At 50.0% G+C, this 15252-nt stretch overlaps 1 protein-coding gene across 1 annotated transcript; it reads right to left on the bottom strand.

The window, feature by feature from the left end:
• Nucleotides 1-2705: 2705 nt before the first annotated feature.
• Nucleotides 2706-9516, bottom strand: LOC146631521 (uncharacterized). The gene is made up of 3 exons (XM_085354820.1): nt 5576-9516; nt 5213-5506; nt 2706-2819 (listed from the first exon to the last, which is right to left on the bottom strand). The coding sequence occupies exons 1-3, from the start codon at nt 9428-9430 to the stop codon at nt 2706-2708; spliced, it is 4263 nt and encodes a 1420-aa protein (XP_085210946.1). The 5' UTR covers nt 9431-9516.
• Nucleotides 9517-15252: the final 5736 nt, after the last annotated feature.

Genomic DNA, 15252 nt, shown 5'->3' with positions numbered 1-15252 from the left:
TGTCTTTTTATGTCCTTGGAAGTGTGAATCCACAGTGTAACGAGTGGTGAAACATCCCAATAAATCTAGCAGGCACAGAGCTGAGAGAATCAGCACAATAAAATCCAAATATCAGCTTTGTCCCCGGGCTGAGGGCTTAGGGAGGTTTTGGTGTTTAGAAAAGGCAATCACGATCGGATTTCTGCACACATGTACGTGTATTCAAAAAAGAATGTGTCTTTAAAGAATCAGAGTTTGGGCTTGCAACAAAGCGGAACAATGAATGCCATTTTTAATGCAAAACTGATATTATTTTCAGTTCTGAATGTGACACCATTGCAGAAGCTTCTTAAAGCTGTGTGCAGATTTAAATAGAGCCCTAAAATGCTAGTGTTTAGTAGGTTAGTTTCCTACTTCCCCATTTTAGCTTAGTGTTCAATGCCCTGTTAAACAGAACTAGTATAATGAAGCTTCTGACTAAGTTCAATAAGGAGGATCTATAACTCCTCAGCCCCCTTTCCTGGTTGTTCAGCTGTTAGTCTGTTCCTTGCAATCACTTCCACTTTCCCACGCTGTCGACCTCAGTGCTGACATCATTGCTCTGCTCCAATCATCATCTTGCTTATCTTCTTTGAGCCAATCAGCCTCAATCCTGTGTACTTTAAATCTCACTGGTCTTCTCTCATTCTGCCTTTCAGACTCGCATTCATGCAACCTCCCTCCTCAACATCTCTGCTACACCCTGGTCACTTGGAGCTCCATCCAAACCTCCATCTTCATCAGCACCAGCACCAGCCTCTAGACTCCCAGGGGTTCCATCCCAAATCCCATCACTGTTGAGATTCTGTTCTGCCATGATTGGTCATCGGAGTCTAATCACCAAACAGTTCAGCTCTATTCTGTGTGTTACTAAGTTATGTTCAGTTCTTCCAAGAAGTGTCCTGCATCATTATTTATGTCGACTGTATTTGGTTATAGAGACTTATAAAGTTCAAGTTTGGTAATTGTGCTAGATAAAAAGTGTTCACCAATTTTATGTATTCTGAAAGCAACATGAGAACAGGAGATCCTGACTCTGATGACACCCTGACTTTGTCTAAGCACCAGGAGTGTCGGCTAAATCGTGTTCAGTTGCTGCTAAAGTATTTTAGTCTGGATCACCAGCTGGCAATGCTGGTCCTGCTGGAAATAGATGGAATTAAGTGCAACGTTTTCCAATTAATTCTCTGCTTTATGAAGCTCATATTACTCCTCACATTCAAAACTTTGCATCATGCAAATGAGAAAAGCAATCACCAAGTCATTTTATGCTGTGCTAATTCAATTCAATTCAGTTCAATTTTCTTTATATAGCGCCAAATCACAACAGTCGCCTCAATGAGGTGGTATTCTAATAAATATCTATGTAAATATATACAGTATGTGCTATATATGTTAAGATATAACATGAACACAAATACAATCAGTGTGTCTTTGTTTTGTCAAAGAAGAGGGTGTGGAGCAGTGTGCACCAACAGCCTTCAATTTGTGCATTTCAGTCACGTTTTGATTAAATCTCCCTCCATGACTCCAGACAACTTTAGTTTTTGACCTTCAGCTTCACAGATGAAGAACGATTTGCAGTCCAATGTCTTATCCTCGGCTGGAAACGGGCCCCTGCCATGCTGTGATACAGTCACCCATCAAGCTCCCTTATCTCCCAGGGGAAACACCCTCTGTCCTGATGTCTGGATATCTACGTAGCAACACTGTCTGCTCCAAATCCCAAGTGGCTGACAAAGCCTGCGGAGAACTGAGACGGCGGGACTGGAATCCAAATTCTGATAACGGTCAAAGAGCCTCGGGATTTGATAGACACACACAAACACGTACAGTTGATCAGAGGCTGGATAAAAGCAAGTTAATTACATCAATACAGAAGAGACATGGTTATTTTCATATTTGTTTACCTGAGTCACCACAACTTCAACTTCAACCCAGCGGATCTGTGTCAAAGTGACGATCTGATGTCTGAGGCAGTCGCAGTACTCCAAGCTGCCATTGGGTGTCTCTGCTCCACCAGTAACACCATCAGAATGTCAGTGCTGCTGAGGTTTTCTACTCCCCGGTCCTAATACGCCTGAGGAACAGGTGAATGGACTGCAAGTCCAATTTAAACGAGCAGCACTTGCTTTGATTTATTCTTCTTTTCTCTGTTTGTGTCTAGTCAGGTGCAAAAGTGTAAAAAGCAAAAGATCCCCAGTTTGATCATAGGAGGAGACGTAAATCCCTTGGTGGTCGAGTCAGGAAGGGTATCTGCTGCAAAAAACTTGCCAAATCAAATGTAGCCCTTCTGACAAAGTAGCATGCTTTCCTATCTTCAAGGCTCCTGATTGGTCCTTAATTCATTTCTCTAGAAGCCCCAAACACTTTTGCAACCTACTGTATGTGTTTTTGTACTTCTGCATTCATCTTACTTGGCTTATCTATTGCTAGGATGATGATATATGTTAGTAGATGTGGTTACTTTAAGTGAAAGATGTTGCATGTCATAGCAAAAGCTATATAGAACTGTTACATGAGTGTACGGCAGTTCTTTAAACATCTTACAGCTAACTGCTCCACTTTCTTTGCCCTACATCAGTGTCTTGGTTCATGCACAGTGCTCTCTCGAAAGATGCTCCAGGTTTTATAGAAAAGCATCATGCCCTTTGCCAACCAACGACCGCCAACCAGGGTATAGGTAGCTACCGGCTGGGCTGGTACTGGAGGATGTAGCAGCTAAGGTGCTGAATATTTTCTTTAAGGTTAGTGGTGACTGAAACACATCTATGGAGTTCATTGACTACCACATTGCAGGGCTACAAGATGAAGAAAACACAGAAACGTTAATGATCTGCAGTTCCTCTAATGGCCACTTGAGGCTGGCCGTACATGTGAGTCAGTTCTCTCAGATGCTCATGTCAAAATACCCAAATAAACAGCAGTTATAATCCACTGGATTAAAAAAAAACGTTTCCAGGTATAAATTTAGCTGACCTGGTTGAGGAGGCAATCATATGCTGCAAGGCTTAATATAGCAACCTGGGTTTGATTCAAACCCATGGGCCTTTGCTGTGTGTCTTCCATCACTTTCCTGTCTAAAAAATCTTTACTGTCCATCAAATAAAAGTAAAAACTCATTCATGTGCATGCTGGTTTCACAGCCTAGGGGAAACTAAAGCGCGACACAAAAGTGACTCCCCTGCTCCAAGCTTCAGGTTTTCAGTTCCATACAGAATAGTTTATTTCTCTTTAGAGGTAGAAAACATCAGAGTGGGCACAGCCAAACAACAAACAAAAGACTGTAGAAGGGAAACACAACTTACCTTAACTACCCTACCTTTCCAAACTTATCCAAGGTTAGAAGTTAGGAATATGGATGTGTAAAATGACAACTGTGCCAACACGGCAGCCACAGCCTCCCCTTTGCTAATTCACCAAACTGAACATCAACGTGTCTAGAGTCCAGAAGACAACAACCCATCTTTCAGTTACTTTTCAGTTACCAGTGACTTTTTCTTTTGTACTTTTGACCACCGACCTGTGTGGTCAAAATAAATAACCAGAGTGAGGAAAACGTTTTCCTCACTCTTTGCTTCTTCCCCATTAAAACTGTAAACAGTAAAAAAAAACCAAAACAAAAACCAAAGCCTCTCACTGCACCGTACTTCATGTTTTCACCAGTGTCAGTTATTCAACCACCTGCTACTGTAAATTCCTGCACTATATGGCAGATTCTTTCACATTTGTAAAAGTTCCCAAACCTGCTGTTTTTCTTGTGAGGACAGTCATAAAAAAAGAACAAAGATATAATCTATAAGTGAGCATTGTCAGTTCCACATTCTGTTAAGCAGCAGACATCATCAGGTTCTTTATGGAGGTCCATTAAAGGCAGTTGGTGAATAAAATACCCAAATACTTTGAAGCCAAACACTCCACACGCCAAATGACTGCGCTGTGGGTCCATAACTCCAATATTTACTTCATTATCCTCTGTGCAGTCCTCATTTGTGATTCTCATGTTGCCTTAAAGTGATTTAGAGGAAGAATTTTGTAGCACCCCAGTGTGTAAGTTCTGTGTGCAACTTGTGGCAACCTCCTTGTAATTAACAGAAATACGTGGTTGCCCAGTGATAGCACTGAACTTTTTTAGCTGGTAGAGACTGACTGCAAGTAGTTGCAGTGAGCAGCTGATTAGCCAGAGGTTGACGCCCTCCACGTCCACCAGTGTTGCAAAAACACACTGCAATCAGATCAATCTGTGCTGATCAATGCATCTTTTCTTAGACACATCTCTTTATCACAGGGAATCAACTCATCTTGATGCACAAAAGTCACTTTGACAACAACTGACTGCGATCTCTTTGGTGACTAATGCCATTTAAGTCATGTAACTTGTACAGCATCATTTATTTGGTCATTTTGTTTTATTACACCCGAGTGATCCGAGAGTGCTAAGTGTCACAACATCAGCACTGAAACAGCTGGGCCTGCAAAGTAATAATAATAATAATGGATTGCATTCATATAGCGCTTTTCGAGGCCCTCAAAGCGCTTTACAATTCCACTATTCAGTCACTCTCACATTCACACACTGGTGGAGGCAGCTACAGTTGTAGCCACAGCTGCCCTGGGGCAGACTGACAGAAGCGAGGCTGCCATATCGCGCCATCGGCCCCTCTGGCCAACACTAGTAGGCGGCAGGTGAAGTGTCTTGCCCAAAGACACAACGACCAAGACAGACAGAGCAGGGGATCGAACCAGCAACCTTCCGGTTACAAGATGAGTGTGGAATACACCAGGCACAAACACACGCACACACAGGTATGTACTGCCAACTTCCACATTTATTGAAGCTTTGAGTGTTGAGTTTTGACAGCTGACTCAGTCGTACAGTCTGACAGCTCACGAGCCCAGCTGATCTCTCCTCTGGCCGCCCCTCCCCGTCTCACTATAAACACAGCGGAGGGAGACCATCATCAGTACATAAACACCATCAGCTGTTCTTACCGGCCTCGCAGCGCCGCCCTGTTGAGCCTTCTGCTGCACTCCTCCCCTGCAGCTGCACCCGGGGCCACGCCTCCGCCACACACCCCCACCGCCCGTTCGAGGCCGGGGAGCCGTCCGGCCGAGCCAACTCCCCCCCCCCCCCCCCCCGCGAGCGAGAGAGGAAATCGGCCACTGCCATCTGCGCCCCCGGCCTATGGATCACCTTGAACTTAAAGGGCTGCAACGCCAGATACCACCGGGTGATCCGGGCGTTGGCATCCTTCATGCGGTGGAGCCACTGCAGCGGGGCGTGGTCCGAACAGAGGGTGAATGAGCGTCCCAGGAGGTAATAGCGCAGGGAGCCGACCGCCCACCGGATGGCCAGGCACTCCTTCTCCACGGTGCTGTACCGGCGCTCGCGCTCCGCTAGCTTCCGGCTGATGTATAGGACAGGGCGGTCAGCCCCCCTCACCTGCTGGGACAAAACGGCTCCCAGCCCTCTGTCTGAGGCGTCAGTCTGCAGAACAAAAGGGAGGGAAAAGTTAGGAGTGTGAAGCAGCGGCTCCCCACAGAGAGCCTTTTTCACCTGCACAAACGCCGCCTGGCACGGCCCCGTCCACTGGACCAGATCCGGGGCACCCTTTCGAGTGAGATCGGTCAGGGGGCTGGTTAGCTGCGCAAACCCCGGCACAAAGCGACGATAGTAACCCGCCAACCCCAAGAACCGTCTCACCTCCTTTTTCGTCCTGGGGCGCGGGCAGGATGCGATAGCCGCCGTCTTCTCCACCTGTGGACGCACCTGCCCGCCCCCCAGGTGGTACCCCAGATACTGCACCTCCCTCCGTCCAACCGCGCACTTCTTCGGATTGGCCGTGAGCCCCGCCCCCCTCAGGGACTCCAGGACCGCGGCCACCCGCAGCACATGCTCCGCCCAGGTGTCGCTGTGGATGATCACGTCATCCAGGTAGGCGGCAGCATACGCTGCGTGCGGACGCAGTACCCGGTCCATGAGACGCTGGAAAGTGGCCGGGGCCCCGAACAGGCCGAACGGAAGTGTCACGAACTGGTACAAACCGTACGGAGTGGAGAAGGCCGTTTTCTCCCTGGCCTCGGCAGACAAGGGAATCTGCCAATAGCCCTTGGTTAAGTCCAGTGTCGTGAAAAAGCGGGCCGTGCCTAACCGGTCCAGGAGCTCGTCGACCCGAGGCATGGGGTAGGCATCAAAGCGTGACACTTCGTTCACCCTGCGATAGTCGACACAGAACCGTATAGACCCATCCTTCTTCGCCACCAGAACGATGGGGCTACACCAGGCGCTGTGCGACTCTTCTATTACTCCCATCCTCAGCATTTCCGCCAATTCCCTCTGCACGATTTTTCGTTTGTGCTCCGGGAGCCTGTAGGGCCGTGAACGCACCGTCACGCCAGGCTGCGTCACGAAATGGTGCTCGATGAGGGACGTCCGGCCGGGCAGGGGGGAGAACACGTCCGCAAAACGCTGTTGCAACGCGACAACATCTGCTCTCTGGGCCTGTGTGAGATGGTCATCACAAGGGAGGGAGGCGGGAATGATAGAATTTGGCACCTCAGGCCCCAACTCATCTCTCTCCTTCACCAAGCTCACCAGAGAAGCGGTTTCAACCTCTCGCCACAGTTTGAGGAGATTGAGGTGATAAATCTGCGTGGCTCCTCCCCTGTCCGACCGAGCGACCTCATAGTCCACGTCCCCGACTCGCCGTGTGACCACAAAGGGTCCTTGCCACTTGGCGAGCAACTTCGAGCTGGAAGTAGGGAGTAACACAAGCACTTTATCTCCCGGTGAGAATTGCCTGAGCCTAGCCCCTCTGTCATACAGGCGTTGCTGACGCTGCTGAGCCTGGAGCAAATTCTCCCGTGACAACCTCCCCAAAGTGTGGAGTTTTGCTCTCAGGTCCAACACGTACTGAATCTCATTTTTGGCGGGGCTCGGACCGTCCTCCCAGCTTTCTTTAATCAGGTCGAGCACCCCACGTGGCCTCCTGCCGAACAGCAGTTCAAAGGGAGAAAATCCCGTGGAGGCCTGGGGCACCTCCCGCACTGCGAATAACAGAGGGTCTAGCCAGTGATCCCAATTGCGTTCATCCTCGTTAATGAACTTCCGAATCATGGACTTTAAAGTCTTATTCAGCCGCTCCACCAGCCCGTCAGTCTGAGGGTGGTAGACGCTGGTCCGAATAGATTTAATGCCCAGTAATTCGTACAGTTCCCGCAGTGTACGAGACATAAACGACGTGCCCTGGTCAGTCAGTATCTCTTTCGGGATTCCGACTCGGGAGATGACCTGAAACAGTGCCTGCGCCACACTCTTTGCAGAGATGGTGCGCAGCGGAACTGCTTCCGGGTACCGCGTTGCGTAATCCACCAGGACTAACACAAAGCGGTAGCCGCGTGCACTCCGGTGAAACGGCCCGATGAGGTCCATGCCGATGCGCTCAAACGGGACCTCAATGAGGGGGAGAGGGCGCAGAGGCGCTTTCGGTATGGCCGGCTGGTTAACAAGTTGGCAGTCCGGGCAGGACGCGCACCAGCGGCGCACATCCGCTCGGATGCCCGGCCAATAAAATCGGGCCGTTATTCGCTCCAGAGTTTTCTCGTAGCCCATATGCCCTGCCATGGGGTTATAGTGGGCCGCCTGGAAAAGCGTTTCCCGGCGGCCCTGCGGCACCAACAACTGGGTGTGTGTTTCCTCGGTCTGAGTGTCACGACTCACTCGATATAACCGGTCGTTTAATAAGACGAAACGCGGGTAGGTCTGCGCGGCCTCAGGGCGCACCACGTGACCATCAATAGCCATCACTTGGTCAAAGGCTGAGCGTAGGGTGCCGTCACGAGACTGCTCCAGTGGGAAATCACCCATGGGGGACACTTCCGGGGCCGGCGGGACGTCCCGTGAGGGACCCGCCGGCTCCTCCCCCCCGGAGTCGGTGTCGGACGACCCCGCGTCACCGCTGAATGCCGCGCACACGCTACACCCCGCTTCCGGTCGTGATCGCACCCCCGCGTACTGCCCCAGTAGCTGATGAAACCCCGGCCAATTGGTACCCAGAATCAGGGGGTGCGACAGGCGCGGGCTAACCGCCGCCGTTACTCTATGCATTTTGCCCTTATACTTTAATAACAGCGGCACTATGGGATACCTGTGAACATCACCATGCACACACCTCACCTCCACCCATTCTGCCTCCAGCAATGCCCCGGGGCGAACCAAGCTTTGGTGTACGAGGGTCTGCGTGCAGCCCGTGTCCACCAACGCCTGGCGTATACCCCCTCGAGTCCTTACCGGAATACTGTATGTCCCTCCTGGACCGGGGGAGGGTGCTGGGGCGCCAGCAACGCGGAACACCTGCCCCACTTCCATAAGCGGACAATCCCTCCTCAGGTGCCCCGGCTGCCCGCACTTCCAACACTCCGGCCCCGGCGTCTGTGCTGCTCTCCGTGGCTCGGGGGCGGCTCCACTTGGCTCGGCTCCCCTGGACGGCACCAACGCCGCGAAAGGGTTAGTGGGGCTCAGCGCCGGCAGCCGCTCGGCCTGCCCTGGTGCCGGCACACGGCGCCTCGGGGCCAGCACTGGGGCCTGTTTGTTCGGCCTCCGTCCGGCGTCCCCGGGTTCCCCTGCTCCAGCGGCAAGGTGGTCCTCCGCCAGCGTCACCGCTACCTCCAAGCTTGCGGGCCGGTGGCACCGGACCCATCTCGCCGTCTCCGCTGGCAATCCCTCCGTGAACTGCTCCAGCACCACCTTGTCCACCAGCTTCGTCTCCCCCTCCGATGTTCCCGGTTGCAGCCAGCGTACCGCCGCGTCGCGCAGCTGCCGGGCCCAGGCGAATGGTCGGTCCGTTGTAGCCAGCCGACAGGCCCGGAACCGCCGGCGGTGGTCTTCGGCGGTGAGCCCTAGCCTGTCCACCACCGCCCGGCTCACGTCCGCGAAGCTGCTCCTCGACGCCGGAGGCAGACTCAGGGCCGCTGTTTGTGCCTCCCCGGACAGCAGGGGGAGCAGCCGCGGAGCCCACTCCTCCCGCGGCCATTGGCAAGCCTCCGCCGTGGCACGGAAGGTCTCCAAAAAAACCTGTGGGTCGTCCCCGTCCCCCATCCGGGGCACCGCCACCGACAGTGGCGAGGGCTTCGGCGTGGCAGCGGCCCCGACCAGCCGTTCCAGAATTTGCGTCTGTCGGTCCGTCTGCTCCTGCAGCGCGGCCAGGTGGGCACGCTGGTCGGCCGCCTGATCCCGGCTCATCGTCGCCATCTCCGCTAGCATCTGCGCCAAGAATTGCAGAGGCTGGGCGGGTGGCGCGGCCTGTGGGTCGGACATTCCCCCACCGGCACTTTCCTGGGTTTCGGCACCACTTGTGGAATACACCAGGCACAAACACACGCACACACAGGTATGTACTGCCAACTTCCACATTTATTGAAGCTTTGAGTGTTGAGTTTTGACAGCTGACTCAGTCGTACAGTCTGACAGCTCACGAGCCCAGCTGATCTCTCCTCTGGCCGCCCCTCCCCGTCTCACTATAAACACAGCGGAGGGAGACCATCATCAGTACATAAACACCATCAGCTGTTCTTACCGGCCTCGCAGCGCCGCCCTGTTGAGCCTTCTGCTGCACTCCTCCCCTGCAGCTGCGCCCGGGGCCACGCCTCCGCCACAATGAGCTTCCCAATAGGGGTGGGTATTGATGATCGATTTATCAATTAAAATTGATTCTAGCTTGGATAACGTAAAATCGATTCATTAAAATCCTGAATCGATTAATCCAGAATCTCAAATTAAACCTCACAAAATTTCAACAACCACCAAACATTTAAAACAGTAAATGAGAGCAGGAACACGGCTTCTGCACAAAGACGTAAACACAAAGCATGGACCCGCGTTTCAGAATCAGTGAGATGTGGCTTTCTCACCCGACAGCACGGACACGGTCGGGGCTTAAAGCCAACAGCTCACTGATGGCTTGCTTTGTGTTTACGCCCTTTTTGCGCTGATTCTGAAGCTGCAGGTTTTATCTCTCTCTAAACAATATTGATTGAACCAGCAGCAAAAGAAGATCCAAACTACGCTTCACGTAAACATCGTCATGAGTTCACTCTTAGTTTTGCTGTTTTGCTTCCACCACGATAAAATCACACTTCATGCACAGCTCTCTCTCTCTCTCTCTCTCTCTCTTTCTCAGTGTACTTCAAGAACAGTTTCCTTGTTTACAGCGCTGTTGGCCGCTGTGTTTTTCTTTTACTTACTTCTGAAAAGAAAGCCTCATTTCTGCTGTTCAATAGGCTTCTGAACAAATGTAAACTTTTTAAAATTATGCAAAATTGCAAAACGCTTAGTTGTGTCTGTAATAAAACCCCTGTAACTTTGCTCTGCTTCACTTCAGCAGCATCAGGTAATATTCATATGTTGATTAATGACTTTCTTTCATTTTTGATCTACTGCAGAATATTTTTAAGGTTATCTGCTATAAAATCCCAGGCCAGGAAAATCACCTTCATGTTTTTCTGTGTTTTATCCTCAGCTACTTTGACACAAAGGCATCTGCTGTTGTGCTTACACCTTTGATAAAGTCTCGCAAGTGTCAGCTTTCTTTGTATAGTTATAAAAATATGGAAATGTACTGATACGTGATCAGAATTATAATATTTCTGACTGAGGCAAAATTTCCCCGATTCAAATCGAATCGAATAGATTTGATTCGGGACCTTGTGAATCGGAATTGAATCTATTCTAGAAATCAGTGACGATACCCAGCCCCACTTCCCAACCCCCTGAACCATGGTCGCCCTATATAAGGATAGAGCATTTATACCAAAGAAGAACATGGGGGAGAATAATTGACCATTTCTTATTGATCATTTTCTCCTCTATAGTGAGTCATAGTTTCTGACTGACTTGATATGTTTTAAAAGCAATTCTGTAAAATATAAAAGGGATATACTGAGGTTTATACAGGACTTCATACAAAAGTAGAGCAAAATCACAATAAATGATCAAAAAGTAAACTGAATTTAAAAAGCCATTCAATACATTCCAAAAGAGTGATACAACAAAAAGGTGCAGAGAGGTAGGCATTCGAGAAAAAGGTCAGAAACACAATGCAGGAAATCCAACTAAGACAGAGATGAGACAGGACTTGATGTACACTGAGGTGGAAACAGTGAGGACGAGATAGGCAAGTCATCTCAGAAGGTAACCACAAGAGAGTTAACTAATACTGGAAACTGGAAAACAAGCAATGATCCATTCCCCTGCTGAACGCAGCCATCAGATGGTGTGTGTACCAAATGGACCTGGTCAGCAACAATACTCAGGTCGGCCGTGGCATTTAAATGATGCTTAGCTGGAACTAACAAGTGTACCAACAACAAAAAACCCCACATTATTACACCGACAACACCAGTCTAAAGAGTTGATACAAGTCAGGATGGATCGACACTTTCATGCAACACGTTCTCATCCCAGAACGTAACGTACCGACGCTATGTGACAAATCATTGGTATGTTATGCTTTCGGCCACCCAACCCGTCTGTATGTTACGCCTTTGGAAACATTGGAACCATTTGGAATGGTTAGGGCTGGAATACACGGCTGGAGTGTGTGTTACCGCCTGGAGCGTCATTCTTTTTTCTTTTTTTTTTTGCCTGTCCCATTTGGTTCTTTAGCCGTCAGAATTGTTGTCTGAGGACCAACAAGGATACCCAATGGATTTACTTTGCCAAATGGATCATCACGGCCTTGCCGTATTGGTCCATTTGATCGACCTTTGTTGTTATTATTTATTTTATTTTATTTTCAGTTGTTACAGACGGGACAGACATGACTGAGGGATAGGAAAGGGAGAAAGAAAGATGAAGGAAAAGAAAAACAGAAGGGAAGAGGGACAGTGAGAGAGAGCACTTAAAAAGAGAAAGAGAGAGAGAAAAAACCTCCTGGATCACCTGTTGAGAGAAAAAGAAGAGAAAACAGGCAAAAAAAAAACAGAGCAACATACTGAACACAACACCATCACGTTAATCTAGCTAAGTGTAAACAGCAGTAAATACTAAATATTGAATGTTGTTGTGTAGCAAGCAGGACCAACAGCGCACAATATGCTTGGAAATATCAGCCAATAGAGGTGTAGTTTATGAAGCAGGCATGGACGAGATCCAGGACCCAGACATCCAGAGGCCCCAGAGTGCGAGACCCCAAGGAGGACCACCGGAGGGGCATCCATGCCACCCTCCTGGGGAGAGCTGAGGAGAGCCCCAGATGAGGGGTCACCCAGAAGCCACGAAGCAGAAGCCAGAGGGGGCTGCAGTGGTGTGCCCACCGGCTCTGCCGGCAGCCAGCTGTGCCAGAGTGAACCGAGCCGCAGGCCCAGAGGCCGGAGGCCCGAGGGCCCCCTACGCCCTGGAAGATGGTAAATGGTAAATGGCCTGCATTTGTATAGCGCTTTTCTAGTCCATAGGACCCCAAAGCGCTTTACACTACATTCAGTCATTCACCCATTCACACACACATTCACACACTGGCAATGGCAAGCTACATTGTAGCCACAGCTGCCCTGGGGCGCACTGACAGAGGCGAGGCTGCCGGACACAGGCGCCACCGGGCCTGACCGAGCAACAGGCGCTAGGCCCCGCCAAGTAGTCACCGTGGGTGAGCTGGTACATACCTGAGCGCCCAGCCCCGGACACCAAGAGCCACCAAGGCACCCCTGAGGGCATCAGTTACTGGCAGGGAGTGTGGTGAGGGGAGACAGGCCTTTGGAGGGCCTGGGAGTTCCCAGAGAGGTGGAGTGTAAGACCCGACCTGACATATAGACACAGACAAACAGGCACACACAGACACAAACATGCATTCCCACCCTCATGCACACATATACAAATACTCAGCACTCACCCAACGTAGGGATAGACATAAATGGACACTGTACACACAATCACACTCCCCAAACATACTCTATACCCCAGGTCCAGGTACCCTCGCCCTGGAGGGGGAAACGGCACCTAGACCCAGGAGATGTTACCCTTCCCCCGGGGTGGAGGCAAGCAGACCGCCCCAGGCTCCGCAGCAGCAGGGAGGCCCCGCATCCCAGATCCCAATTGGACAGCCAACACCTCCTTCCAGCCCCCCCGCCCCAATGGCCAGCAGAGAACAGGGGTGTGTGAAGACCCCAAACCTCCCTCCTCTTGCTCATGTGTAGTGTTGCTGCGTGTTGTTCTAAGGTGCATTTAAAACACGGGAGAGCATGGTGCTGCTGCCAGAGAGCAGCAGGTGTTAGCACGGCCCCTCCCGAGAACCCTCAGTGTCTACATGGATTTAAAATTGAGAGGTGGGCACCGGCGCCAGAGGTGGGGTTGAATACACACACCGTCCACTGGACGCCGTTAACGTGCCCACCCTCAAGGCCCTATATGTACACTCAACAAAAATATAAACGCAACACCTTTGTTACTGCTCCCATTCCCCATGGGATGGACGTAGAGACCTAAAATTCATTCCAGATACACAATATAACCATCCCTCCCAAACAGTGGTCACAAATCAGTCCAAATGTGTGGTAGTGGGCACATCTGCTATATTGAGATAATCCATCCCACCTCACAGGTGTGCCACATCAGGATGCTGATGTGACATCATGAGTAGTGCACAGGTGTACCTCAGACTGCCCACAACAAAAGGCCACCCTGGAATGTGCAGTTTTGTCTCACAGCAAAATGCCACAGATGCCACAAGCAATGAGGGAGCGTGCAATTGGCATGCTGACAGCAAGAATGTCAACCAGATCTGTCGCCCGTGCATTGAACGTTCATTTCTCAACCATAAGCCGTCTCCACAGGCGTTTCAGAGAATATGGCAGCACATCCAACCGGCCTCACAACCGCAGACCTCGTGTAACCACACCAGCCCAGGACCTCCACATCCAGCAGGTTCACCTCCAAGATCGTCTGAGACCTGCCACCCAGACAGCTGCTGGAACAATTGGTTTGCACAACCAAACAATTTCTGCACAAACTGTCAGAAACCGTCTCAGGGACGCTCAACTGCATGCCCGTCGTCCTCATCGGGGTCTTGACCTGACTCCAGCTCGTCGCCGTAACAGACTTGTGTGGGCAAATGCTCACATCCGATGGCGTCTGGCACGTTGGAGAGGTGTGCGCTTCACGGATGAATCATGGTTCACATTGTTCAGGGCAGATGGCAGCTGAGAATGTCCCAGTTCTTGCATGGCCAGCATACTCACCGGACATGTCACCCATTGAGCATGTTCGGGATGTGCTTGACCGGCGTATACGACAGCGTGTACCAGTTCCCACGAATATCCAACAACCTCGCACAGCCATTGAAGTGGAGTGGACCAACATTCCACAGGCCACAATTGACAATCTGATAGACTCCATGCGACGATGTGTTGCACTGCATGAGGCAAATGGTGGTCACACCAGATACTGACCGGTTCTGGGTCCCCAGACCCCCAATAGCGCAAAAAACTGCACATTCCAGGGTGGCCTTTTGTTGTGGGCAGTCTGAGGTACACCTGTGCACTACTCATGATGTCACATCAGCATCCTGATGTGGCACACCTGTGAGGTGGGATGGATTATCTCAATATAGCAGATGTGCCCACTACCACACATTTGGACTGATTTGTGACCACTGTTTGGGAGGGATGGTTATATTGTGTATCTGGAATTAATTTTAGGTCTCTACGTCCATCCCATGGGGAATGGGAGCAGTAACAAAGGTGTTGCGTTTATATTTTTGTTGAGTGTATGTGTCATGGAGCGTTATTCTATTGGATTCCCTTCACAATCCGAAGCGTATCATAGGGACACGGAAGGTTATCTTTCGCGTTACTATGAGATGCCTCGGGACATGGCAAATTGTTGCCATGTTACGTGTTAGGAATGAGAATGCTCTGTTTCATGTTGTTTACAGCAAATTCTGACCGTACCATCTGAATAATGGGTAACACTTTATAATATGACCCATGACTAAGGGCATAATACCCTCTAATTAAATGGAATTTCAATGTTTTTTATTTGAAATTATAATGTAAATATACTTACAAGTACTTAAAGGTAGGTACACCAGAATTACAGGGTAACAAGGTTTTTACAGGAAACAAAGGAATAATTAAACTGTAAGTACAGTTAAGTATTGAGTAATATTACAGTAATTTTTACAGGAAAACAAAGAATATTTCCATATTTTACATCCTAAAAGTTCTGTACTTTTCAGGGCCTTA

The sequence above is a fragment of the Diplotaxodon limnothrissa genome, linkage group LG5 (genome assembly GCF_057381915.1).
Source record: "Diplotaxodon limnothrissa isolate DT_005_m linkage group LG5, D_limnothrissa_male_GT1.1, whole genome shotgun sequence".
Taxonomy (NCBI): domain Eukaryota; kingdom Metazoa; phylum Chordata; class Actinopteri; order Cichliformes; family Cichlidae; genus Diplotaxodon; species Diplotaxodon limnothrissa.
The sequence above is the reverse complement of the archived record's forward strand: the minus strand, read 5'-3'. Positions and strand labels throughout refer to the sequence as shown.